The 25,583-nt window shown below is 42.7% G+C and overlaps 2 protein-coding genes across 2 annotated transcripts; both read left to right on the top strand.

Moving 5' to 3' along the window:
* On the top strand, positions 1-20,066 carry LOC134378882 (N-acetyllactosaminide beta-1,6-N-acetylglucosaminyl-transferase-like). The gene is made up of 3 exons (XM_063098196.1): positions 1-925; positions 13,926-14,053; positions 19,923-20,066. The coding sequence occupies exons 1-3, from the start codon at positions 1-3 to the stop codon at positions 20,064-20,066; spliced, it is 1,197 nt and encodes a 398-aa protein (XP_062954266.1).
* A 397-nt stretch (positions 20,067-20,463) lies between these two features.
* LOC134378881 (N-acetyllactosaminide beta-1,6-N-acetylglucosaminyl-transferase-like) lies at positions 20,464-23,388 on the top strand. The gene is made up of 2 exons (XM_063098195.1): positions 20,464-21,382; positions 23,279-23,388. Exons 1-2 carry the CDS (start codon positions 20,464-20,466, stop codon positions 23,386-23,388), a joined length of 1,029 nt encoding a protein of 342 aa, XP_062954265.1.
* The last annotated feature ends 2,195 nt before the right edge of the window (positions 23,389-25,583 follow it).

The raw sequence follows: 25,583 nt of genomic DNA, 5'->3' as shown, positions 1-25,583 counted from the left end.
ATGATGGGCTCCTGGAAGCACTGTCTTTTCAGCATGTCTCTTATCTCTGCCCTGATTTTTGTATTTGTTTACAATAACGAGTTATGGGAGAATAAACGTTTTCTGAGGACAGCTCTGTCCAATGCTTCGCTATTAGCAGAAACCTGTCATCGGATTTTTAAGGGGAAGGTTTTTTACTTAACAGAAAATGCATTGAAAACTACCTTCAATGAATCTACCTGTTATAAATACATGGTTCAAGGTCATTATATAACAGAAACACTTTCTGAAGAGGAGGCTAGGTTCCCTTTGGCTTACACAGTGACCATCCACAAAGACTTTGACACTTTCGAGAGACTCTTCAGGGCGATTTATATGCCCCAAAATGTCTACTGTGTGCACATGGACAAGAAAGCAACAGACACATTTAAAGATGCGGTGAAACAATTACTGAGCTGCTTCCCCAATGCTTTTCTGGCTTCTAAGATGGAGCCAGTTGTCTACGGTGGGATTTCCAGGCTCCAGGCTGACCTGAACTGCCTGGAAGACCTTGTGGCTTCCAAGGTTCCGTGGAAGTACGCCATCAACACTTGTGGGCAAGATTTCCCCCTGAAAACCAACAAGGAAATAGTTCAGCATCTGAAAAGATTTAAAGGGAAAAATATTACCCCAGGGGTGCTGCCTCCAGATCATGTAATTGGACGGACTAAGTACGTCCACCGAGAATTACTAGGCAACAAAAATTCCTACGTGCTTAAAACAACAAAATTAAAAACTTCCCCTCCTCACAACATGACCATTTACTTCGGCACTGCCTATGTGGCACTCACAAGGGCATTTGTTGACTTTGTCCTCCAAGACCAGCACGCACTTGACCTACTCTCCTGGTCCAAGGACACCTACAGTCCCGATGAACATTTCTGGGTGACGCTCAATAGGATTCCTGGTATGTATGTCTCTCAACTTTTGTTTTTATGAATAAACGTTGCATGGTCAATGCTGAATAAACTGCTTGGAAAATAGTAAAACAATAATAATAATAATAATAATAACGATCGAACATCTTTATAATTTAAAATGTTGATTTTTTAAAAAATGAATCTTTATAGCAACTATGTGCACAGAGTGGGTTATACAGCTCGTCTGCTGGGGCAGTGACTAGCAAGGGAGAGGTGGATGGAGACTTGACTGTCTGACCTGACTTTACTTATACACCAAGCTGCTTTCCTGGGCCTCTTGACCTACCCCCCATGTGCTGTGGCCTTGACACAGGGCAAGAGATTAAGGGAACACTGGGTGTACCAATGAAAAATTAAATGCAATTCTCCTTTACATGCAATGGCATTTAAAATCAGGAATAAATGTTATAAAAATGTGAATGGTAATTTGAACATTTTAGTAATATTTTTACCCCGTTGAAACTCCCAAAGCTAAACTCCCCTCCTTTCAAAATGGGAGCAGGATGCAATGTTTAAATTTTTCATTCACAGCTTCTTTCCTGGAATTGAATCAAAAATTTAGAGCACCTTGAAGATTTCTAGACCAGTGCCTTCATTCCATGCATAAAGAAACTTCAGTGTGGTTACTCACAGTGCTCGAGTCTCCCAGCTAGAAAGTAAATGCTCTTGTTATAAACCAGGTCTCCTAAGCCTGATGTTCTTTTTAAGTTGATTTTCAGCTAGGGCTCAGTTGTTACTGAGTTAATTTCACCTTTCCTTTGGTCCAAGTTCCAAATGATTAAAACAATCTCAAATTGTTTACAGTGAACCAACTCAGTGCCACTCATTCAATTCAAAATAAAAATTCATATTCACAGTTCAAGGGGAAAAGTATCTAGAATCAATATGAAAGTCATGTTCATGGTTTCTTTAGATTGCTGGTTCAACCCTGATGCATATTATGATCACCTGAAGCTTTTAAAAATAGCTAAGATGAGGCCCATTTCCCAGAGGGTCTCCTCCTGGGTTGGACCTAGCCAGTGGCATTTCTCAGCCTTCAGAGGATTCCTAAGTACAGCCAGCAGTGTAAACCATTGCAGATGCTTGTTTTTACGTAGGCATACGCAGTTTCATAGACTTAGAATGCTTTTTAAATCTGTGATTTTCTTAGAGCTAGAAGGGGCAATGGAGTGATAAAAAGAAATCAGGGCTTAAGCAAGTCCGGTGGCAGTATGACCATAGAGCTGTTTAAATAGAATCGTAGTGTGCAAAACAAGAGAGGTGACAGCTCCACTTCTCTCTGATGTGTCACTTAGAGGATTCTTGCACTTCAAAACCTCACAAGAGTTAGTCCCTGGAATAGTTTCTGTGTTGTGTGTATGTGGAGGATCCTTGCCAGAAAACCACACCAGGTCCAGCCAACTCTTGCCCAACCAGGGACAGGCCTGAGTGTAGGGCTGGGTCCCAAGGGAGTAAGAGAACTAGACGCTTAGGTGGTTGTCTTGTTTCACTATTACTCCTGCTACGTCTGTAGAAATCTGAGTCATTTCTGTTGTAAGGGCTCTTCCAGCTGATGGAGGGGCTTGGGGGGGAGGGGCATTTCAGGTACTACTAGTTGATTGCAGTAACTGGGGGCTTATTATTAGGATTCTCCAAGAAATGATAGGGACAGAAAAACATGGGAGCTAGACAACACGGCCTAGAAAGAAATATGATGTGAGCTACATAGGTCATTTTAGGTTTTCTAGGAGCCGCATGAAAAGAAATAAAAAGCAACAGGTGAAATTAATGTAAATAATATATTTTATTTAGTTCAACATATCCAAAATACCACTTCTGCATGGGGCCAGAGGCTGCTCTCATGGACAGGGCAGGTGGGTGGCGTGTCCTCGCTGCTCTGGGGGCAGTGGTCAGACAGCAGCTCTGTCTCCCTGGCAGTGTGGAGCAAGCAGATTGGCTCAGAGTCTCCATGTCTGCTCATTTTGCTTTGCCTGCTTTTTTTTCCTTCTCTGCAATTCTTGCCTCAGCTTCAGAGCTTGCACGTGCTCATAGGGTTCACTACCTTGTGGCTTCTGCTTTCTACATCTGTCCCTGTGTCAGCCAGATTTGTGGCGGCTCTATGGCCAGCAGTTCCTCTTGAGTCTCATTCAGATATTCCCACAGAGCCTTGCTTTGGGTCATGAAGCCACTGTACAGTGGGCACCCTGTCCTCGCTCCACACCCCTCACGGGCTGCTGCTGCATTGCAACAGTCTCTCTGCAGACAGCTGCCCTTCATTCAGGTCCCAAGTTGTGCGATCAGCTGTGACCAGGGTGGCAGGATCATGTGATTTCAAAACAAAACAAAACCAAGTGTGGTTGGTCCCCTGTACATAAGAAGTGGCGGGTCCTCTGGAGGCCTCTCAGAAGACAAGACTTCCCTCCTGGCCCGCTCAGGCGAAGGTGCCCGCCCATGAGGAGGAAGGTGTCACAGAAAGCAAGTTCATACATGGCTTTGAAGATGTTGCCCAGTAAATGTCACTGGCTGTTGTGAAATTAGGGCTCCCTGCCCTCCTTTCTTCTGACTCTCCATCCTCCGTCTTTCCCCGCTCCCCTCCCACCTGCTCCTTCTCAGTTCTCCTCCTAACCCGTCCCCTACAGGATGGCAGCCATTCAGTTTATCACCTGATTCAGTTGTTACAGGCCTCAGGTGCAAACGCATCCACCTCCCGCTTTCCTTCTAAGTTATTGATCGTCTGGATCGGATACTTCTACCCGTGATACGAACATTCAGTGGGTTTGTTTTGTTGGTCGTGTGTTCCTTGGATTTAAAGATTTCAGAAGTGACCGATGCTTTCTGCTTCACTTGCTCCAAAGGAGTATCTCTGATATGATGCCGTGGGAGTTTGTTTTAAACTTTCCTAAAGACGGGCTTGGTTGGAGATGGGAGGAAAAAGGAGCTCCAAGGGGCCCGAAGGGGAAGGAATCGAGAAAGAAAGAAAATTGGCGCTCCTGAGGCTGAAGGTACACTCTACCTGCCTCCCGTGTCTCTCCCCCGGAGCCAGCCTACGGGCCAGCCCGGCTGGAGCCCGGCTGGAATTCCGGGACATGCGTTTCCCCTTTGCCCTTGATGTGGGAGGCCTGTTGCATTTGCATTTAGTCTAAAGTCCATGCGATCCTGACTCTTGGTCACTACTTGAGACTGGCGCGTTCCCACAGTCCCCACACATGCAAAAGTGCAATGCTGAGGTACCAGGTGCCATTGCGGGGGCAGGGATGAGCAGAGCCAAATCAAGGGGGTCTTGGGAACTCATACACGCAGGCCAGCGACGTGGCTGGGATCTTACCACATCCAGAGGGAATTTGTGTTCCCAGACGTGTCATGCTCACAGAGCTTCTAAGGTCACTGGGTGTATGGACAGACTTGCAGGGGAGGAAAATTTGGGGGGCTCTCTTAGCTTGGCTTGAACAATCTCCATTTTCATGTCTGCTAGGAATACTGATTTTTGTCAACCCTTCTGAAAGGAAATCAGTGAATTGGGACACCTGTGAGTTCTTTTCAAAGGCACAGTCTCATGGGAAGGAAGGTGGTAAATGGCCTGGCAGACTTTACTGTTTACACAGGTAGATTATCAAGGAAACAGTGACATTAGTTTTATAGCTTCCCTAGAAGAATGTCTCTGTGTGGGATCTTTTCTCTGCTACGCCCCATTGTCTTCCCTCCTTCCCTGGTCACTGGGTTTGTTCCTTGGGCATTTTGTGGCTCATACCTTATACATATTTTTTTCTTTCTGCTTCCCCAGCTAAGTCAGACTATTTTTTTCTCATTCTTTTGTCTCAAGAGGGTAATTTATACCTGTGTTACCTTGAGGTTAAACCCTGATAGGACTCAGGGTATCTAGAAATTCTATATTTTAAGTTATGGAATAACAGGCTTGGCTGCTGAAATTTATAGAGGGATACAGCAGAACTTAGAACTAATAGAGATTTTGACATTTTATTGAGTTTTTTAAAAGATTATAATTTCCCCAAATCAGAAATTGCCCTAAGATGTAGTTGAATTGATTTATATACATTTTATGTATCCACATACATTACCATTACAAATGGGTTGCATAATAATGTTGAGGTATATGAACACTTTTGATTTGTTAATTACACCATCTTCTAGCATCTTTGAGGAAAAAACAGAGACATAACCCTGTTTTTGTTGAGTGGTGTTTTTTTTTTTTTTTTTTTTTTTTTGGCAGCTGGCCAGTACAGGGATTGAACCCTTGACCTTGTTGTTATCAGCACCACGCTGTAACCAGCCAGCCCAAGGCCCTGTTTTAAAATTCAGTTGCTCTTCTCAACAGCAATTCCTTTTTTTAAACCAAAAAAGAGCAATTTCTTCCTGTGATGACCTATTTTAATTTTATATCGAGGAAGCTAAAAGGAAAAAATCAGAATTGAGTCCAATTGTACTAGAGTCAGTTGTCACCAATTAGAATGCATTTTAGACTTTTGCGGACAATGGAGGGTCTTGAACAAATGATCCAAAGATCTATCTCTTCTGTAGTCGGGGTAGCTCACACTCACCAGTGGGATTTAGAAGTAGACAGGTCTGGGTTTAAAGGCTGGCTCTAACCACCTGCAGTTTATTTATCTTTGGGCAAGATGCCTAATTTCTCTGAACCTAATTCTTCACCGGTATACTGGGGATAAAATATCTCCTTGTAGGATTGTGGAAAAGGATTAGCGAGTACACAGATCATAGGCACATTGTGGGAGCTCACTAACTGTTAGAAGAGAGAAGGAACAGACGAACTTCTCAGATATTGATTTTTGAAGTTTTAGGTTACTATTCTAAAACCTCTGTGTGCAACTAAAAGAAAAAAAAACCCACAATCATTGGGTTTCAAAGGTATAAAGGTTTAATTTTTTTTTTTTTTTTTGGTTTTTTTTTTTTTGTCTTTTTCGTGGTCGGCACTCAGCCAGTGAGTGCACTGGCCAGTCCTATATAGGATCCGAACCCGCGGCGGGAGCGTCGCTGCGCTCCCAGTTCCGCACTCTCCCGAGTGCGCCATGGGCTCGGCCCTAAAGGTTTAATTTTTTGTTATTAATTCAGTACATGGCCACAGAGCTCCCCTCAGCTGTAATTTTTCTCAGCAATGTCACCTGTGTACAGTCTTTCCTTCTAGGACGTAACATTCTGTGACTAGTTAAAAGCCTCTCATCCTGCTGTCACTTTAGCTTGGTCCCAAGACAAAAGGCCGCCCAACCTTGTTTGTGCTGTTCCCTGGTTCTGGAATGTTCTTTGCATTTCTGCTCATTCTGATCAGTTTTCCTCAAGATCCAGTTGAAATGTTATATCCTCAGCTCCAAATCTTCCAAAGACCCTGCCTCCCCCACCCCCCTTTACTCTTACGTCCCTAATTGCACATCCTCCATTGCATCTTAATGCTTTCTGTGGACCTAGTCCCCCTCATCTCCTTGTCTCTGCACCCTGCATCCCCCACCACACACAGAGCAAAGGTGAGAGTGTGAACTGAATGATTCACATCAGGACCTGGACTTTAGAGCCGTTGCAATATCAGGTTGAGTGGGAAGCTGAGGAATGATAGAGAAAAGAATCCTGTTCTGCTCGCCTCATAAAATGGTTCCTACCCATGCAGAAAATTCTCCTTCGGCTTTGCAGAAAGTTTATTTTGTGATTTCTCAATGTAGGTTCAGCTCTTAGGCAGTCCACAGGGCAGGAGTTCTAACCCCCAAACTCCCCCCCGCGTTTCCAAAGGGCAGGTATCCTTGGCCATCTATGCTAAATCCTTTAGAAAACACTCGTATCTTGAGGATTGAAGTTGTATGTTTTAGTTCAGGTTTAGAAAAGCGAAATCAAGAATTAAAGGAATTTGCCAGAGTCATTTTGGCCCTGGGAGGCTTTGATTTAAAATATCCAGAAAATGTGGTTAAAGTGGCTTATTTGGCTCCAACTCGAATTCCAACTTGCATTCTCTGTCTAGTTACTATTCCCCCAACAGACCTCATTGCCTTTGTGCCAGTCTTCCCCTAGCCCTTCTTTGCCTGGAAACATCCCTGTTATCTCTGAGGGCCCGGCTGAGAGGTTCTGTCTGTGAAACCTTTGATAACGCTCCACCGCCAGGCCGAGTGAGCATTGGCCTCTGTGTTCCACATGCTCTTTGTTCTCACTTTACTGACAGGCTTTATCTTCTTGTTAGAGTCTGTGCATCTGTTGGTATTGATAGAAAGGAGAGACTTGAGGGTGGGAAGATTTATATGTTTGCAGCCTCGACCCACACAGTGCTTGCTGTGAGATTGCATTTCATTCGCCTTATTTTGCTAGTGTAAAATAAACCTGGTGTTGCTTTCCTACAAATCCAGAAGTTTTGTACTGTCCAAGTCACTTACCACAGGTGGACAGTTACAGCTGTCATTTAAGCTCCAACTTTCAGCACTACAGCACCTTTCTGGAAGGCATTATAGTATGTCATTATCATCACGTAAGTCCTTAAATGCCAGGCTGTGGACAAGTTACTTGCCTTTCCCTCCTGAAGTTAAAAGCTTTATTGAAGAATAATTTATATCCCATAAAATATATCGAGGTATAATTTATATACCATAAAATCCGCCCATTTTAAGTGTACAGTTCAATGATTTTTAGTGTATTTGGAGTTGTGCACCACAACTGTGCCAGTCTCATTTAGAATATTTTTATCACCTCAGAAAGAAACTTCATGCCCATTTACAGCCACTTCCCATTTCCTCAACCCCTACTTTCCATAGAGACAGCTATGGATTTGCCTTTTCTGGATGTTTCATATCGAATTGTTTTTGAGGCTCATCCATGCTGTAGTACAAATCAGTACTTCACAGCTCTGTATGGGGGAATATTGTTCCCTTGTATGGGTGCATATATCACGTTTGTTTATCCGTTTTTCTGTTGGTGGACATTCAGGTTGCTTCCATTCTGGCTATTGAGAATCATGCTGCTATGAACATTCCTGAACAAGTCTTTTGGGGACACATGTTTTCATTTCTCCTGGGTAGATACCACGAGTGAGATCACTGGTCCTACTGGTAATTCTGTTTAACATTTTGAGAAATTGGCCAACTTGTTTCCAAAGGGCTGCAACATTTTGCATGTCCACCTGCAGTACCTGAAGGTTCCAATCTCTCCACATCCTTGTTATTGTTTGTCTTTTTTATTTCAGCAATTCTAGCGGGTGTGAACTGGTATCTCCTCATGGTTTCAGTTTGTGTGTCCCTGAAAGACAACGATCGACCATCTTTTCATGGGCTTTTTGGCCTTTGGTATATCATCTTAGAAGAGAACTAAGTGTCTTTTGGACATTATTTCTTTAAACTAGGTACTTTTACAATCCCTGCGAGGCATGGAGAGTTTGTGTTGCTTGCCCAAGGACACCCAGCTAGTAAGTGCCAGAGTTAAGATGATTACATTTGTTTTAAAGATTATGAGACGAAATAGTCCAACATCGAATTAAGGACACACTGCATGGGCAAAACGTTAATTCAGGTTTCTACACCTCCTGGATCCACTGACCAAGCAATTAGCTAAGACTCATTTAAAAAATAAATAAAGCAGCCCATTTTATCCTAGTATGTATTTATGAATATGTAGGCTCCATTTCTATGGTTTTATGCAGACCATAATTCTTCCTCTTTCTAAGAATCAAATGGCTGCAACTCCCTCGATTCTTTTTTCTTTTTTCAGTTCTTTTTATTTACTTTTTTATTTTTTAAAATTTATTTATTTATTAATGTTGTTATTTTTTTACATTCTAAGATGACGTTGTGGAGCAGATGGGGGAGGGGAGAGGGAAAGGAGGAGCAATATAGGGTGGGAGGAGGACGAAGGAGGGAGGCATGGCTGAGGCCCTCGGCCCCCTACCACACTGCTTGGGAGCCCGGGGCACTTCCGGCGGCGGCTGGGTGGTTGTCTCTGGGCTGGTTGCAGGTGTTGGGGGTGTGTGGCTGAAGCCCTTGGCCCCCACTCCTTTCTAATAAAACCCCATCCCATATGTCTAGTCTGTGACCTTTTCCTCCTGGCTCTTCAGCAGGGAGTTGAAGGGTTTGTGCTGGAGTCCCAGTTAGGGCTTTTGTGGCTTTTACTTTTCAGTTTCTTCCCTTTCACATGATTTGCCACATGGCTGTGGTCTCCATTCTTGTGTGTGCTCATTGGTCTGTACTGTCCTCATTTGACCACCCAGAAACTTAGGAGGTGGTTTGTTTAAATCCACGTCAGACCAGCCCAATTCAAGCTTCCTTATTGATTTTTTGCTGCTTTAAATACTAATTCTCGTGTGACTGAGCTTGACAAATTTAGGGCAGTGTCTGACAGAGTTTCACACCCATTTGTTTCTAACTCAAAGGATTCATAAGTGTGTTCCTTTTTAGTTTTCTCCCTATTAGGAATGAAGTGAATTTCAAATTCCTATAATCATAGCAATCCTAACTAACCTCCTTCTAGCCTTGATGAAAAATCATAACAGTTTTTGTGGAGGATAAATCAGTCACCCTTGTAGAATTTTCCATTCAAACACTGAGCCATGAGAAGCTGTCTTCAGCTGCTCTTGGGACTTTACAAGGTTCAGTCCTGCTATGTGAGACTGGATGCATCTTCAGTCTTCTGAATCAGGCAAAGGCCTGGAGTAGAATAGGGTAAAAGGTTTCCTTTGTTTTCCAGCTTCAAAGAAATAAAAGGGAAAGTTGAGCCAGCAGGGGAAATAAAGTCAAGGAAAAGGCAGGGTTAGGAATGAAGTCAACTGCAGTGATAGGTCACTATTGACAAGATGTGGGGCCTGAGAATAGAAACCTGGATGGAGTTGTTCTGAAGGTTGCAGAGCCCAGCACAGCCTAGTTCTGAGTGGAGCCAGAAACAGCTTGATCTTTTCCCAATGTGTGTGGAGGGTTCTTAGCTTGGTCCCGCACCGTTTCCCATAGTGGCAGCCTCTTTCCTTGCTGTACTTCATGCCTCTTGCTGAGCCTTCCAGCCCATGTCCGGGCATGCTGATGTGCTGGGAATGGGCTACAGATTGGTTGCACATTGATCCCGGAAGCTTAGATGGCAGGACTCCAAGGGCAGTTGGAGTCCCTTGGCCAAATAACTCTGGCTGAGAAGAGTTTGTCCATTGTTTTTGCAGGTAATTGTTTTCAATATGTGTCATAATGTGAAATCATTGAAAAGCACTTCCTTAATAATCCATCCTACATTGAAAACTAGATTTCGAAATCTAAGAGAGGCAAAGTTTCCGTTTGGTCATAAAAGGTAGGGAGAGCTGATTCTCATAATAGAGCATTGATCTTTAGGTGGAATCATATTTTAATGAATATACTATTAATTCTATAGAATGGGGCCATTTCTACGTCTTAGACATCTCTGACACTAGTGATGTTTTTTTATGTAGTAATGCCCATTTTTTTAAAGAAGAAATTCTATAGAACAAATGGATTTTTTTCAAGGAGAGATTGGAAAGACTGACATTGATGCTTTACTTAATTAAATCATTTGAACATCCCATAAAGTCTCTGAGGGAGGTAGTTATTATTATCTCCAATTTGCAGATGAGGAAACTGAGGCTTCAGAAGGTAACATTGCTAATCTAGTCTTGTTTAACCTTTAATATACAACTGTTCTAACCGACCATACTGCCTTTTAGAAGTTCACATAGCTCAAGCAACTTATTTAAAGAAAATACTACTCCAAACCATATGCAAATTACCCCTTACTATTTCAAAGTCTTTCCTAACAACAAAGACACTCTTCTACACAACCATAGTGCAACCATCAAGTGAGACAGCGTTGCTATTTAATCTGCAGACCCTCATCCAGTACCACCAGTTATACCAATAATGTCCTTCATAAATCTAGGATCTGACTGAGGATCTTGAACGATATTTAGCCGTCCTATCTCTTGTCTCCTCCACTTTGGAACAATCTCTCCATCAGTCTCTGTCTTTCAAGGTCTCATTATTTTCAAAGAATGGTGTTCTGGCGAGATTCCTCATGATTAGATTCAGGTCATGTCTTTTGGGCAAAGACACTACAGAAATAATGTCGTACAGGAGTGCCATATGGATTTATCCTGATAGTGATGACATTAACTTTTTGTCACTTGGTTAGGATAGTGCCTGCCAAATTTCCCCACTGTAAATTTAATTAGTAAGTGTTTTGTAGTTAAGTAATTAGAAAGCATTTTGTGGAAAGACACTTTGAGACTATTTAGATATCCCATTTATCTGACATTCACTTCTCAGTTTTACCATCCATGGATCACTCTTGCCTGATTCAATTATTACTGTGATGATTGCCATCATGATTTTTTTTTTTTGACTTCATTCTTCTGTGTTTAATCGTTGACATTCAACCATAAGGCAGAGCCATCCCTTCTCCCCATGAGTTTATTTATTTATATCCCTAGGGTCTTGGATTCTTATTTTAGTCAAATGATTACAATCCATTACTATTTTTACTTTCTTTGTGGCTCAATTGTCCCAGACTTGGCCTGTGGGAGCCCCTGCAAGATAGCTCCTGTGTCCTTTCAATAAATCCCAGTCATTCCACCTGGCACAAGAGATATTCCAAGCTAATCTTGTATTTAACCTGTCCCAGTCTTGGAATCAGCGATTTTCTCCCAGGAGCTCTGGTACCATTGAATAGAGAATGGTATTTAGAGATTGAAATCTGGGCACGAGACTCGTTTATTGCTGTGTGGGTATTATTACTTTTATGACCTTTCAGAGGCCACAGCTAGGGGAAAATATATTCGTATGTGTACACATAATGTCTGTATATATGCTCAACTGCTCACACTCACATGCTCTCTCAAACACACGTTCCAACTCACACACTCGCTGCCACTCTCACACATTCACATGCACATATGCATCTATATTATAATTTTTAAAGTATATATTAAAAATCACAAGTCCACACTGGTATCTCCAATTCCAGTCCAACAACATGGGGTTTATTCTTTCTACTTCCTTCTTCAGCAGGGAGAAAACTGGCTCCCAGGAACCTCAGGATATTCACTTACTTTCTCAATGCCGTTCTATGTAACCAGTCCCCCCGCACAATGCCAGTGAAGTCCTGGCCCCAGGACGTGCTAATCCCACCTCCCACCAGCTGCAGCCTTGGCCCCTGGGAAGAGAGAAGCAGCTCTGAATGAATTGTGATACCTTTATAAATCTATTTGTGTTGGGAAGCAGTTAAGCCATGGTCATTAGAACTATAAGTGATACATCAATACCCAGGCCAGTGATAGTGGAATTGTTACTATTTCTATACCCAAAATGGGGAGTGGCTGGAAAAAGTGCTGTGCACGGGGACCCTTCAAAAAGAACTGTGACTTTCAAACCTAGGTCAAAGGGTGCCGCTATCCTGCTGCAACCAGCAAGAAAGGGGGTGGGGAGAGTTGGCTGCTCTGACAGGCGGAATGGTGGTAGAAAGGGGACCAGGAAGTATGAGGGATGAAGGTGACAGCTGGCATTGGGGGCTGTAATAACCCCCACTCTTCTGACTGAGGAAACTAAGATTTACCCCCGCTTTCTTCCCCTCATTAGCAAACCCAACTGGAGCCAGAGCCTGTCGATAGACTCCGCGTAGGTCAGCCCTCTTGCAGGGTGGACAGGAGACAGGGGATCTAAAGGGCCACATGGAAGCTCCTCAGCATGATTATTTAACTTGTCCATCAAACTGGCAATGGATTCTGATAGAAGTCCTGTAAAGTGTGTCAATGGATTGTCAATATATTGTTCATCTGGATAGTCCCAGATCTAGTCTTCATAAGGATAGTTAAAAACAAGTTGGCCGCTTACCCAGTTGGTTAGAGCACGGTGCTGATAACACCAGGGTCTGGGTTTTTTTTTTTAAAAAAAGCTAGAAACAAACAAATTTAACAGAAGTGATCAGGAGAGCAGGTGTTCTGAGGATTGTGAAGGGTGGGACTGTAGGAATCAGGAGGGTGAGATCTGAGTGCGTGGGAACAGAGGACAAGGTACTTTGGGCTTGGTGACTTGTTCTCTGCAGAAAAAGAAGAGATCATGATGGTACGCAGGTACTTTGTCCCTCGAGATTAATACCAGGTACCTGGTTAATTAGTTAAGGGCCAATGTTGTGAGGCTGCTGCATGGAAAAGGAACCAGAACACCCCACTGAGAATTTAAAAGGGGGTTTTTATTGGCCGGCCAGCAACTGTTCCTCCAAGAAAGCCTTGGAAGGAAGCAGCCCCGAGTTTAAGTTTAAGGGGTCTTTTAAAGGCACATAGTCACACAGGCAAAAAATCATATAGTCACATACTTACAGTTATCATATAGTTACATACATACATGCATACATACATACATACCCTCCTGGCGTGAGGAGGGGGTTGGGGGAGGCCTAGCGCAAGCTGATAACAGAAGCTGAAAGAAGCCAGTTAATCACTTAGGGACGGCAAAAACTTTCACAGGGTGGTTTCCTCCTTAGGTTGTCTAGATACATCTGGATACAACTCTTGGTGTTATCAGTCAGGGACAGCATAGGCGGGAAACAGCAAAGGCAGGCAGAACCTAGAATTTTTCTAAGTACAGGACAATTTTTAACCTTCAATTTTCACCTCAGGTGTTGGGGGGCTTTCAAACAAGAACACTTTTCAAACAGTAAAAATGGCATAAGCTACATCAATCTACCTCACCACACCAAATGTTGGTAAGCCAGTCCTGCAGCCATATACCCTGGACCATGCCTTCTGCTTGTGACTGGTCAGAACATGCAGAAATCTGATCACCGGAAGAGGGGAGATGGAATTTGGGAATCAAACATCCCATGAGCTGTAAGGAAGAGATTAATCCAGTTTCCTAAGCAATAAAGAAGTTGGAGGGAAAGGAAAAGAAATTTCATAGTGTTTCCAGCCTAGGAGCATTCCCGAAAATAATGCTGATAGATTAAATGTGAGAGAAAGAAAAGGCCTTCTGGGAAAGGGAGTGCATGTGGCTCAGCCGAAAGTGAGCGCAGCTCTCCTTTTTTCCTCAGAATTTCTCCAGGAAGCAGAGCTGGGCCCTGACACTAAGACGTCCCTGGGCCTCCTAGAAAGGGCACAGGATTGTACAGAGACTAAGGGCAAGAGCTCGGGAACAAAGCTGATCACATTCAGGTCTGAGGTTAGCCCTTCCTAGCTGAGTGACCTGGGGCAAAGACCAGTGACCTTCCAGTCTCAACTTCTTCATCAGAAAAGTGGGGTCGTGATACCCTCTAGTGCCAGCTATCAGCTTTGTCACTCATACTTCCTGGTTCCTTGTGAGACTGTCCATTCTGATGGTCAGGGCAGCCCCTCCCCTCCTTACATAATCTAGATTACAAGTCCCTTAAGGGCTGGCGCCCAGTTCTGTGTTGATGATCAGAACAGGGTTTTGAATTAAGTTTTTACCTCCTATTTGCTCATCGCCCCTTTTCTGCTGGATACTGCTCACTGGTAGGAAAGAGAGATGGTTAGGTCCCCAGATGAGGGTGGCTGGTGTCAGAGGAACCAGAGAGGAACACCGCTAGCAGTCAGTCTGCTTATGGAAGGATTGTTGGAGACTCTGGTATGTGGCACTGCAGAGTATTTGATCATCTGTGATGTCTATAAATATTAGCTCCTCAAAAGGGACTCCTTATTTCCACTCACCTGGAAGACTCCCGTGGAAAAGTTTTTCTGAGAGAAGGACCATGACCCATTCATTCATTTATTAAAGCGTTCATACCGTAGATGTTTAGCTTGACATGTTTTCAGAAACTGAACACACCCATGTAACTAGCATCCCAGTTGCTACCCTGATGTCTAACAGCATGGATTACTTTGACCCGTTTTCGAACTTTATTTTTTGGGCCGCTGGCCATGATGGGGATCCGAACCCTTGACTTTGGTGTTATCAGCACCATGCTCTAACCAACTGATCTAACGGGCCAGCCCCTGTTTTTGTACTTTATGTAAGTGGAAACATATAGCATGTATTCTTTTATGTCTGGTTCAACGTTGTTTGTGAGATTTACCTTTTTTGTTGCAGGCAGTTGTATTTCATTCATTTTCATTGCTGCATAGAGAGAAGGACCAATATCTAGAGACATGTTTGGTGTCACAGCTGGGAGTGGGGGTCACAGGCAGAGGTTGCTACTGGCATTTAGTAGGTAGAGGCTAGGGATGCCCCTAACCACCCTACAATGCACCAGGACAGCCCCCCACAACCAGGCATTTTTCAGCCCAAAATGCCAATAATACTGAGGTTGAGGAACCCCACTATATAACTGTTGATTAGTATTTGGGATTTTTTGTTTGTTTGTTTGTTTGTTTTTGTGGCTGGCCAGTAAGGGGATCCAAACCCTTGACCTTGATTAGCATTTGGGTGGTTGCCAGTTTGGGTCTATGATGAGTATGGCTGCAATGAATACTGAACTACGTGTCCTTTGATAAAAATGTATGCACTTTTGTTGAGTGAATACCTGGTAATGGAATTGCTGGATCATAGGATACAGGTATGCTCAACTTTAGTAGATATTGTCAGGTTTCCAAAGCTGTACCAATTCACACTTCCCCTGCAGTGCATGAGTGTTCCAGTGGCCCCACATCTTCATCAGTACTTGGTATTTTCTACACTTTTCTCTTTTCTTTGTTTGTTTTAATCCTTTCCCTTCACCCTCCTCTAATTGAGTTTATGGAACAGTAGATACTCAATACAGCAGTGTTTGTTGTTAAATTACCCTGTTCCATTGTTTGTGAAAGACAGGACTATGCACAGGCATGGTCACTGTATGCAGTGATTAGGGATGGCATTTGGGGCAGGACGACTTGAAATGAGGGTTTCTCTCATTTAAATAACAGGACTAACATGTTTCTGTATGTCCATTTCCTCCCATTCTGCCTCATACTACCGATTAGATTTCCATAGTATATTTTGCTCCAGGGATCAGATTATACTTTATTTGAGTTCATGTTTATTAAGTATTTCCAAATTGTACAGTTCTGTTTATCCCAAAACATTGTTTTTTCTTACAGTACATTGCTTAGTTAAAGAAAAGTAGATGAGGTGGGGCCACTGAGGAAAAAAATCAAGGAATTTTGCTCTCTGGTCCATTGACACTCAAACTTGGGTACAGGAGTAAGCAGTATCAGCATTATCTAAGAACAAAATGTGAATTATCAGGTTCACTTAGAATCTTGTAATCTCTGGAAGAGGGGGACCTGCCACCCCCTTCTGAGAGGTTTTAGCAGCCCCTCTAGGGATGAAATTAAAGTTTTCAGACCACAGATCGGGACTATCCTTACCCCCAAGCTACAGACACACCCAACTTGGCTAAATACTTGTGGAAACAAAGGTTTTGGTAATACAAGTAATGAGCCGATTACCCTCTCAGGGTTAAACAATTAATTTCCACATGTAAATTCGGTGTTAACTTTCATCTTGAAATGTTAATTGGCCATGATCTATTTTTGGTAACTTGTTTGTCATTTTCTAAGCCCTCAAATGTCAGGATATGAATATATTCCTAATTGCTAAATGCATGCTACTGGAAGATTGCAGCCTGTCTGAATGTGCTTTAACATTTGCCTATCTGAATACTCTGTGTACTGCCCTTTGCAAGTATTTGCTTAGCTTCATTCAGCATCCAGGAAGTGTTTCCATGAGACCTTTGCTGAATCAAAATCAGGTTCAGATCACTCCAGCTCACACTGTGATGACATGGTCTGGCATGACCACCTCTGGGCTTGTCACCTGGGTCTTTAAAATTCTGCATATTAAATTTCTTTCCCCCTCTGAGAGTTTAAACTAATGCTTTGGGTTCTGTGATCTAGACAACAACTTCTTCTGTTGCTAATTAGATGAATAGTATAGAAAGCAAAATGATTGGGCCCCAGGAGAAGAAGGATTTTCCCCAGTGAACCCCACCGAAGGACTTCTCAGTTATAGGAGAACTGTTGTCTTAGGTGTGCTTTAAAAATGTCTTCTTTCTTCTTTTTTTAGCATCATGATCGTCACCATTAAAAAAAAAAAAGTCACCATTTACAAAACATCTGGCCACCCAGAACATAATTAACTTAATTGGCTGTCCAAAGTGAATTGGACTGCCAACATTCTCTACTTTTCCATATATTACTCTTAGTTCAAGGGAAAAAAACAAATCCCTGTATTTTATATAATTAACAACAAATCCTTGAGTCATTTGACCTGCTACAATAACAAAGCAAACTGCATAAAAACGCCCTTCCAAAGAAAAGCCATCAGCAAGTCCAAGAACTGGTACAATCTCACCTCACTTCCCTGACCTTTTCTGCCATTGTAACTCAGGCCCTCTGCTACTTCCACCAACTTTATCCCAGCCAGTCCTCTTAGTGCCCTTTTTGCTCTTATTTAACTTTACAAATCCAGTGTTGCTGCTCAAACCTGTATTGCTTCTAGTTCTTTCTCAACTAAGGGGTAGCTTGTTCATTGGGGATGGAAAAACGAGTCTCAGAGCAATTATGAAAGTATAATGCAGTTTGCATTAGCACATGCAATTAAACAGAGGAAAGATGCATGACAAGGTGCAGAAAGAAATCCTCCGCCAGTTGCCACACACATGACCTCCTCCACCTAACATCTTTTGTGTGCTCCTCTGGCAGCAAGATGAAGTCCATGTTTTTTAGCACATGCAAGGTCTCTTCTGGCCGGCGAGGTGATCCAAACCCTTCACCTTGGTATTATAACACGTGTTCTAACCACCTGAGCTAACTGGCCAGCCCCCTCCATCCATTCAAATAAAGCATACTCTCTTCATTTCGTAGCTGTGTTCTATATATCTTCATATTTGGGCAAAAAATCTTAAATAATGTGCACAAAGTAAAGACATCTGAATGAAATAAAGAGAAAGCCTTTAAAATGACCCCAGGGGGAGGGTAAACATGTCTAGCCTGATTAATTGGCTGGTTCAGGAATAACTGCTTCCAAGTGAGTGACAAGGCGTGGTTTGTCATGTCACGTTGTCCTCAGTTATAACAAAAGGCAGATAAGGAAGGCTGAGATGTTCAGTTTCAGTAGCGAAAAGCACATGGTGTCCTTTCTGGATAAGTGGGTTGTACTGCCTGTCAGGAGGGAGAGGTAACAGGGGACAGCCTTCCTGTAATAAAATAAGCAATTTTTAAAGAAAGTTCCCCCATAGGGACTTTTTAATACCAGAACCTGCGGTGGGGAAAATTGGCCGAAGGACAGGCAAAAGACCTGAGAGGGAAAGCAGCTGTATTTTCAACACAAAAACAATGCCATTTGAAGTACTGGCTTGAATACAGAGTATTATGAAAGTTCCTAATTTGGCTAGTGTCAGTATTTCTTAATATAGTAACATTATCAATGTCTGTCCCCCTAATCCTATATAAATCTGAAACCACCCCCCTCCATGTTATTGGCCAGTTAGAAATAATAATATAAACAGACGTTGTTCTAATTAAGTTTTGTTTGTGCACTGAAAGCTTTGTCAACCTGCAAATATTTTAATATTTACTCTAAGCCACAAATCATTGCCAAACAAGATACTGAAATTACTCTCTGCTGTTTTAGAAATAGAATACATACTAACTTTTGAAGTATTATTTGGGGAAAAAAAAAAAGAAGCTTGGGATTGAATTTTCTTTATCATGAACTTTAGGTCATTCTTTTTGTTGTACTGCATAGAAGACACTAAAAATTAGATCTGCTCTATCCATATGATGGCTACATTTTCTTTTTCCATTTGGCCTAAAATTCAGGGGTTGGTTATAGAGTCTACTTGTGGTGGATTTGAGGAGAATGTGGTAAGGGAGAGAAAAAAATAATGTACAAGTTGAAACAATGAAAATGGTAAATGACAAAAGCTGGAAGAATGAAAACAACTGGCATGTCATTCGTGGCTTTCTCGGTGCCTTGAATCATGGGGTAGTGTTGGTTTTCCCACCCACAGTGAGAGCAAGGAATCAGTGGGTTGTTGTATCCATTAATCCATTAATTAATTAATTAACATTTATTAATAGCAGGGTAGAGATGTTTCAAAAGGAAGAGGAGAACGTGCATTAAAGGACCTGCTTTCTTCATGGCATGGGGGAGGGGCTCAGTTTCCACCTCGAGTTAATGCCATGTGTGGGACTCTGAGTTATGTTCAAATAAACAGTGAGGGGGAAAATGGAAAGGCAGTCAGTAGTTAAACTGGTGTTTCAGAAGTCATCTTAAGAGGATATTAAATAAAATGCATTAATTCCATTTATTTATTTATTTTTTTTTTTTAGGATGACCGGTAAGGGGATCTCAACCCTTGGCTTGGTGTTGTCAGCACCACGCTCAGCCAGTGAGCAAACCGGCCATCCCTATATAGGATCCGAACCCGTGGCCTTGGTGTTATCAGCACCGCACTCTACCGAGTGAGCCACAGGCCGGCCTGCATTAATTTCATTTAAAAATAGCTGGTAGAAAAGCAAAAGGTTGAAGATGAAAACCTTCTAAGTCAAAGAGCTGGATACTCTTTAACCCAAACACCACTGTATTTACAAATACATAGGGAAAAGCAGCATTCATTTTTTAGGAGGTTGCTAAGCTTAACTGAGTAGGTATGAAACAAATCTCTGAGCATTCGATCATGTTCTCTGAGTGGCCCCTAAAACCTGAATGCCCCCTGGGCCACCTATCTCAACACCATTTGTGGCCAGGATTCAAGTTTTTTCTCATGGGGCTTTAAGGTCTCATCTGCATCAGGGGATGTAGCTCGGGACTTGTTTATTTCACCCGAGTGTTCTATGACAAACACCGCAGCAGATGCTGGAAGTGAGAGGAGAGGGATTCATTTCAAAGTCAGTCCCTGCAATTTCAGATCCTCTAAAACTGGAACTCATCCTCTGGTGAACCTCCTGTGTTGGAAAAGGGTGCAGTGGGGCCAGAAAGCTTCTATGGATGAAGTTTTCTCTTATTTTAGATTTTATCACTTGAGTCCTATTCCTGAAACAGCGCATTGGAGAACAGAGGCAGTGTCATAGCCTGTGGATTGTGCTGGAAGAGCCCAGAGACTCCCAGGTTGCGGATCGTGGCCTTGAGCCACGAGAGGGCTGAGCCCAGCAGCCTGCTGGGTGGCTCCGCGGGAAGCGCCCGCCTGCCACAGCGCATCACCTCAGCTGTGGCTGTCACCGTGCTAATTCCCTGAATGTTCATAACAGAGGGGGCGGGGGCTGACCCGGGAAATGGAAGAAAGGAGCTCCAGAAACTAAAGCTGCAGGGGCGGGGGAAAGAGTTACCAGAGGTTTAGCAAAACAGCTAGCAGATGCAAACGGAGGCAGAGGGCGGGGAAAGGCTGGGCTTAAGTAACCTGCTGCTGGGGTTTAGATAAAGGACGTTCGAGAGGGGGGGCCGGTTTCTAATAGCAGCCCGGGGACAGAGCCAGCAGCTGGGCTCCCGGGATGAAACGGAGCAGGTTCACGGCGTCTGCTTCAGGGCAGGGATGACTGGAGCATGTGCCAAAACAAGAACTCCGAGGAAAAAAGGAAGTTTGGGGAAGGATTTAGAGATTTTGGTGGTCTCTGACCCTCGCCCCTCTCTGAGGCATGCCTTCGTCCATGCGGTACCTCTTTATAGTTTCTGTCTCCAGCGTGATCGTTTTCATCGTGCTCTACGTGTTCAGTTTTGGAGGCGACCAAAGCTTCCAGAGGCTAAATAGCTCGGACACTTGGATGCTGACTCAAATTTGCACATCCTTTATCAACGGGAAAACGCCTTTCCTGTGGAGAAATAAACTAATGATCTATGAGAAGTCTTCTTGCAAGGAATACTTGACCCAAAGCCATTATATCACGGCCCCCTTATCTAAAGAAGAAGCTGCATTTCCTTTAGCATATATCATGGTCATCCATCACAATTTTGATACCTTTGCAAGGCTCTTCAGGGCTATTTACATGCCCCAGAATATCTACTGTGTCCATGTGGATGAAAAGGCCACAGCTGAATTTAAAGATGCAGTAGAGCAATTACTGAGCTGCTTCCCCAATGCTTTTCTGGCTTCAAAGATGGAACCAGTTGTCTATGGTGGGATTTCCAGGCTCCAGGCTGACCTGAACTGCCTCAAAGATCTTTCAGCCTCTGAGGTTCCATGGAAGTACGCCATCAACACCTGTGGCCAGGATTTCCCCCTGAAAACCAACAAGGAAATAGTTCATTATTTGAAAGGATTTAAAGGGAAAAATATTACTCCAGGGGTACTGCCCCCAGCTCATGCAATTGGACGGACTAAATACGTCCACCGTGAGCATCTGGGCAAAGAGCTCTCCTATGTGATAAGAACGACAGCTTTGAAGCCACCTCCTCCCCGTAATCTCACCATTTACTTTGGTTCTGCCTATGTTGCTCTATCAAGAGAGTTTGCCAACTTTGTTCTCCATGACCCACGGGCTGTTGATTTGCTCCAGTGGTCCAAAGACACTTTCAGTCCTGATGAACACTTCTGGGTGACACTCAATAGGATTCCAGGTACGTGAGATTCCATATTTCATGCAAAGGAGACACGCCACAGTTGAAAGGGCTTTTGAAGAACCTGCCGCTTTTTACTAGAAAGTAGCAGGTGAAAACTGGAATTTGTAGTTCTCATCCTAGTCCTTTCTAAATGCAGAATGTTCTTTCTGTGATAATTCAAGTATTCCAGCACTACCAAATAATACCCTTCTATGGTACTGCTTTGTAGTTTATCATGTTCTTTGCATACATCACCTTATTAAATCTTTACCACAACAGATGCTACTGTTCTCAATCCATACTTTCTTTTGCCAAAATTTGTCAAACTTGTTCTTACCCCAGGATCTTTTCTTGAGCATCCTGCTGCCTACCCCAGATCTACACAGGCTCCTTCTCACCAGCCAGATCTCAGCTCAACCACCCCACCCTGGCCATTCGCCAGCACACCACCTTGTTTTCCCTTTGAAGAGTTTTATCACCCTCCGGAATTACCATATGGACCTGTTTGCATGAGTTGTTTCTTAGCCTCCTCTGCTCTAGCTCCATGAAGTTGGGGTCATTTTCCATTTTGTTAACTGCTGTACCCTCGATGCTTACAACACATAGTAAATGCTCATGTATTTAATATTAGATGAGGGAATGAGTGAGTGAACGAATGAATGAATGGGAAAGCTTGAGGCTTTACTACAGCCCCACAGCTATCTCCATAAGACCCAGTGAGCTGAGAAATATTTGGACGCATGCGTGTGCCATATTAAGTGTACAGGTTTTTTTGTTTTTTTTAATACATTTATTTCAGATACATAATGAGATTCTAGGAGAAACTCCTTTCTTTCTCACCAAAACTTTTCTACTTTTACTAATTTACCAAATTGATTCTTTTTTTAAATATGTAAAATATGATACAATTGCTTGTGAAGGAAACAGCCTGCTTTGGATTCAATGAAAAATACAAAATGGATCTCTGATGAACTAGACAGCATTATTATAGCAAGAGAGAAGCAATCATTGTTCTGGCTTTTGGGGGGCTGCCAAGTTGGAAATGCTGGTAGATGCTCTCAGACTGCAGGGCAGGGCCCGCTGGGTGATAAACATGCCAGCATTTGCTAGAAAATACTGCATCTGGTCTCTGAAACCCAGGGCAGCTTGCCTGGAGCACAGCGCTTGCTCCCGTGCAGCGCATTCTCTTATCCCAAGCCACCTCTCCCTCCAGCCACCAGATTTTCACCTTTACTTTGCTGTTTCCATCATCGGCATATAATTTAGGAACCTTAGGTACTTACAGGCTGATTTTCATATTGAAATATTTTATTCCTTTTCTATTTTCACTATTCCCTCAAAATTCATAAAGGTTTGGTACTGGCCATGTGGGTCGTTAGGTATTGTACTGATGTGAAGCCATTTAGTAATTTAGCAAAAGTCTGGACTGTCGCTTTCAACAAACAAACAAAAAACGTGGGTTTTGGTTTGTATTAAATGTCTGTGTTACTTTACCAGAAGGATGATCGATTTTATCAATGTCAAATCAGTATAAGAAAATCAAGGAAAAATGAGTCCTTTTCTTCCTTAGCCCCCTTCCTTGTTTCTGCTCTAGCCAAATAGATGAGGTTGGAGACCACAAGTGACATCTAGACCAGCAGAGCAGAGAAAACATTTTTGGCTATAGGTTTGTGGTGTGGCACACTGGCCTCTAACCACTCACAGCAACAACATGACCCCACATAAGTCATGGAACCTCCAATCTCCCCAGTTACAAAAAGAGGGGCTCAGGTAGGACCTTTTGTTCCTACCTGCACTTTTCTTTGCAGAAGACACAACGCCCAGAACCATGAAAGACCTCAAACACAGCTTCCAGGGAATCTGTAGAGACCAGACTCCCATTAGCTCTGTGAGCTTATTCCATTTCCCTTGCAGGAACTGGAGTTGAGAGCCGCTCTGGAGAGCATCTCCCCAGGGAGGAAGGCAAGCGTGGCCGTGTCAGCGGGCTGTCCAGCCTGACCTGCAAGGGGTGCATTTTAGGATAACGTGATATTTCTTTGGGCTTTGCCTCCTTCCTTTCTTAGCCTTTGGGCAACATCCTGGTTCAGGGAGAAAGGATATCCTGTTTGCAGGTGCGGCCTTTCCAAATTACACATCCATTAAAGAAAACAAATCAAACACAGTAGCCCCAGTGGTTCTCTCCATCTTCAAAGGCAATGTAAAATCAAATTACAAGGTCAAGTAACCCCAGCAGCTTCACGCTAGAGCAGACTTTGTAACTTAAGATTTGGGGTGTAAATCTGGTTCTCCATTACCAGACAGCCTTTCACCGTATCAGCTCTTCGATTTTATTTTATTTTATTTTTTTAAATTTTATTTATTTATTTTTTTAAATTTTATTTTGTTGATATACATTGTGGCTGATTATTGTTGCTCATCACCAAAACCTCCCTCCCTCCTCCCTCCCCCCCTCCCCCCCAACAATGTCCTTTCTGTTTGCTTGTCGTATCAACTTCAAGTAATTGTGGTTCTTATGTCTTCTCCCCCCGCCCCCGGTTTGTGTGTGTGTGTGTGTGTGTGTGTGTGTGTGTGTGAATTTATATATTAATTTTTAGCTCCCACCAATAAGTGAGAACATGTGGTATTTCTCTTTCTGTGCCTGACTTGTTTCACTTAATATAATTCTCTCAAGGTCCATCCATGTTGTTGCAAATGGCAGTATTTCATTCGTTTTTATAGCTGAGTAGTATTCCATTGTGTAGATGTACCACATTTTCCGTATCCACTCATCTGATGATGGGCATTTGGGCTGGTTCCAACTCTTGGCTATTGTAAAGAGTGCTGCGATAAACATTGGGAAACAGGTATACCTTCGACTTGATGATTTCCATTCCTCTGGGTATATTCCCAACAGTGGGATAGCTGGGTCGTATGGTAGATCTATCTGCAATTGTTTGAGGAAACTTCATACCATTTTCCATAGAGGCTGCACCATTTTGCAGTCCAACAATGTATGGAGAGTTCCTTTTTCTCTGCAACCTCGCCAGCATTTATCATTCAGAGTCTTTTGGATTTTAGCCATCCTAACTGGGGTTAGATGGTATCTCAGTGTGGTTTTGATTTGCATTTCCCGGATGCTGAGTGATGTTGAGCATTTTTTCATATGTCTGTTGGCCATTTGTATATCTTCCTTAGAGAAATGCCTACTTAGCTCTTTTGCCCATTTTTTAATTGGGCTGCTTGTTTTTTTCTTGTAAAGTTGTTTGAGTTCCTTATAGATTCTGGATATTAATCCTTTGTCAGATGTATATTTTGCAAATATTTTCTCCCACTCTGTTGGTTGTCTTTTAACTCTGTTAATTGTTTTTTTTTTGCTGTGCAGAAGCTTTTTAGTTTGATATAATCCCATTTGTTTATTTTTCCTTTGGTTACCCGTGCTTTTGGGGTCGTATTCATGAAGTCTGTGTCCAGTCCTATTTCCTGAAGTGTTTCTCCTATGTTGTCTTTAAGAAGTTTTATTGTTTCAGGGTGTATATTTAAATCCTTAATCCATTTTGAGTTGATTTTAGTATATGGTGAGAGGTATGGGTCTAGTTTCATTCTCCTGCACATGGATATCCAGTTATCCCAGCACCATTTGCTGAAGAGGCAGTCCCTTCCCCAGTGAATAGGCTTGGTGCCTTTGTCAGAACAGATGGCAGTAAGTGTGTGGGTTGATTTCTGGATTCTCTATTCTATTCCATTGATCAGTGTGTCTGTTTTTATGCCAGTAAAATACTGTTTTGGTTATTATAGCTTTGTAGTATAGCTTAAAGCCGGGTAGTGTTATGCCTCCAGCTTTATTTTTTTTGCTCAGCATTGCTTTGGCTATGCGTGGTCTTTTATTATTCCATATAAATGTCTGGATAGTTCTTTCCATTTCTGAGAAAAAATGTCTTTGGAATTTTGATGGGGATTGCATTGAATTTGTATATCACTTTGGGTAGTATGGACATTTTCACTATGTTGATTCTTCCAATCCAAGAGCATGGGATATCTTTCCATCTTCTTGTATCCTCTTTAATTTCTCTCAGCAGTGGTTTGTAGTTCTCATTATAGAGATTTTTCACCTCCTTGGTTAACTCAATTCCTAAGTATTTTATTTTTTTGGTGGCTATTGTAAACGGGCAGGCTTTCTTGATTTCTCGTTCTGCATGTTCACTATTGGAGAAAAGAAATGCTACTGATTTTTGTGTGTTGA

This window comes from Cynocephalus volans, chromosome 5 (assembly GCF_027409185.1).
Source record: "Cynocephalus volans isolate mCynVol1 chromosome 5, mCynVol1.pri, whole genome shotgun sequence".
Classification (NCBI taxonomy): domain Eukaryota; kingdom Metazoa; phylum Chordata; class Mammalia; order Dermoptera; family Cynocephalidae; genus Cynocephalus; species Cynocephalus volans.
Note: the sequence above shows the minus strand (reverse complement) of the source record. Positions and strands in the feature narration are given on the sequence as shown.

Coding starts and splice junctions, on each gene's coding strand:
- LOC134378881 (XM_063098195.1), top strand. CDS start 20,464: ATGCCTTCGTCCATGCGGTACCTCTTTATAGTTTCTGTCTCCAGCGTG. Junction 21,383..23,278: donor GACACTCAATAGGATTCCAG/GTACGTGAGATT, acceptor TTTCCCTTGCAG/GAACTGGAGTTGAGAGCCGC.
- LOC134378882 (XM_063098196.1), top strand. CDS start 1: ATGATGGGCTCCTGGAAGCACTGTCTTTTCAGCATGTCTCTTATCTCT. Junction 926..13,925: donor GACGCTCAATAGGATTCCTG/GTATGTATGTCT, acceptor TTTTTTCCTCAG/AATTTCTCCAGGAAGCAGAG. Junction 14,054..19,922: donor TGATCACATTCAGGTCTGAG/GTTAGCCCTTCC, acceptor TTGTGCTGGAAG/AGCCCAGAGACTCCCAGGTT.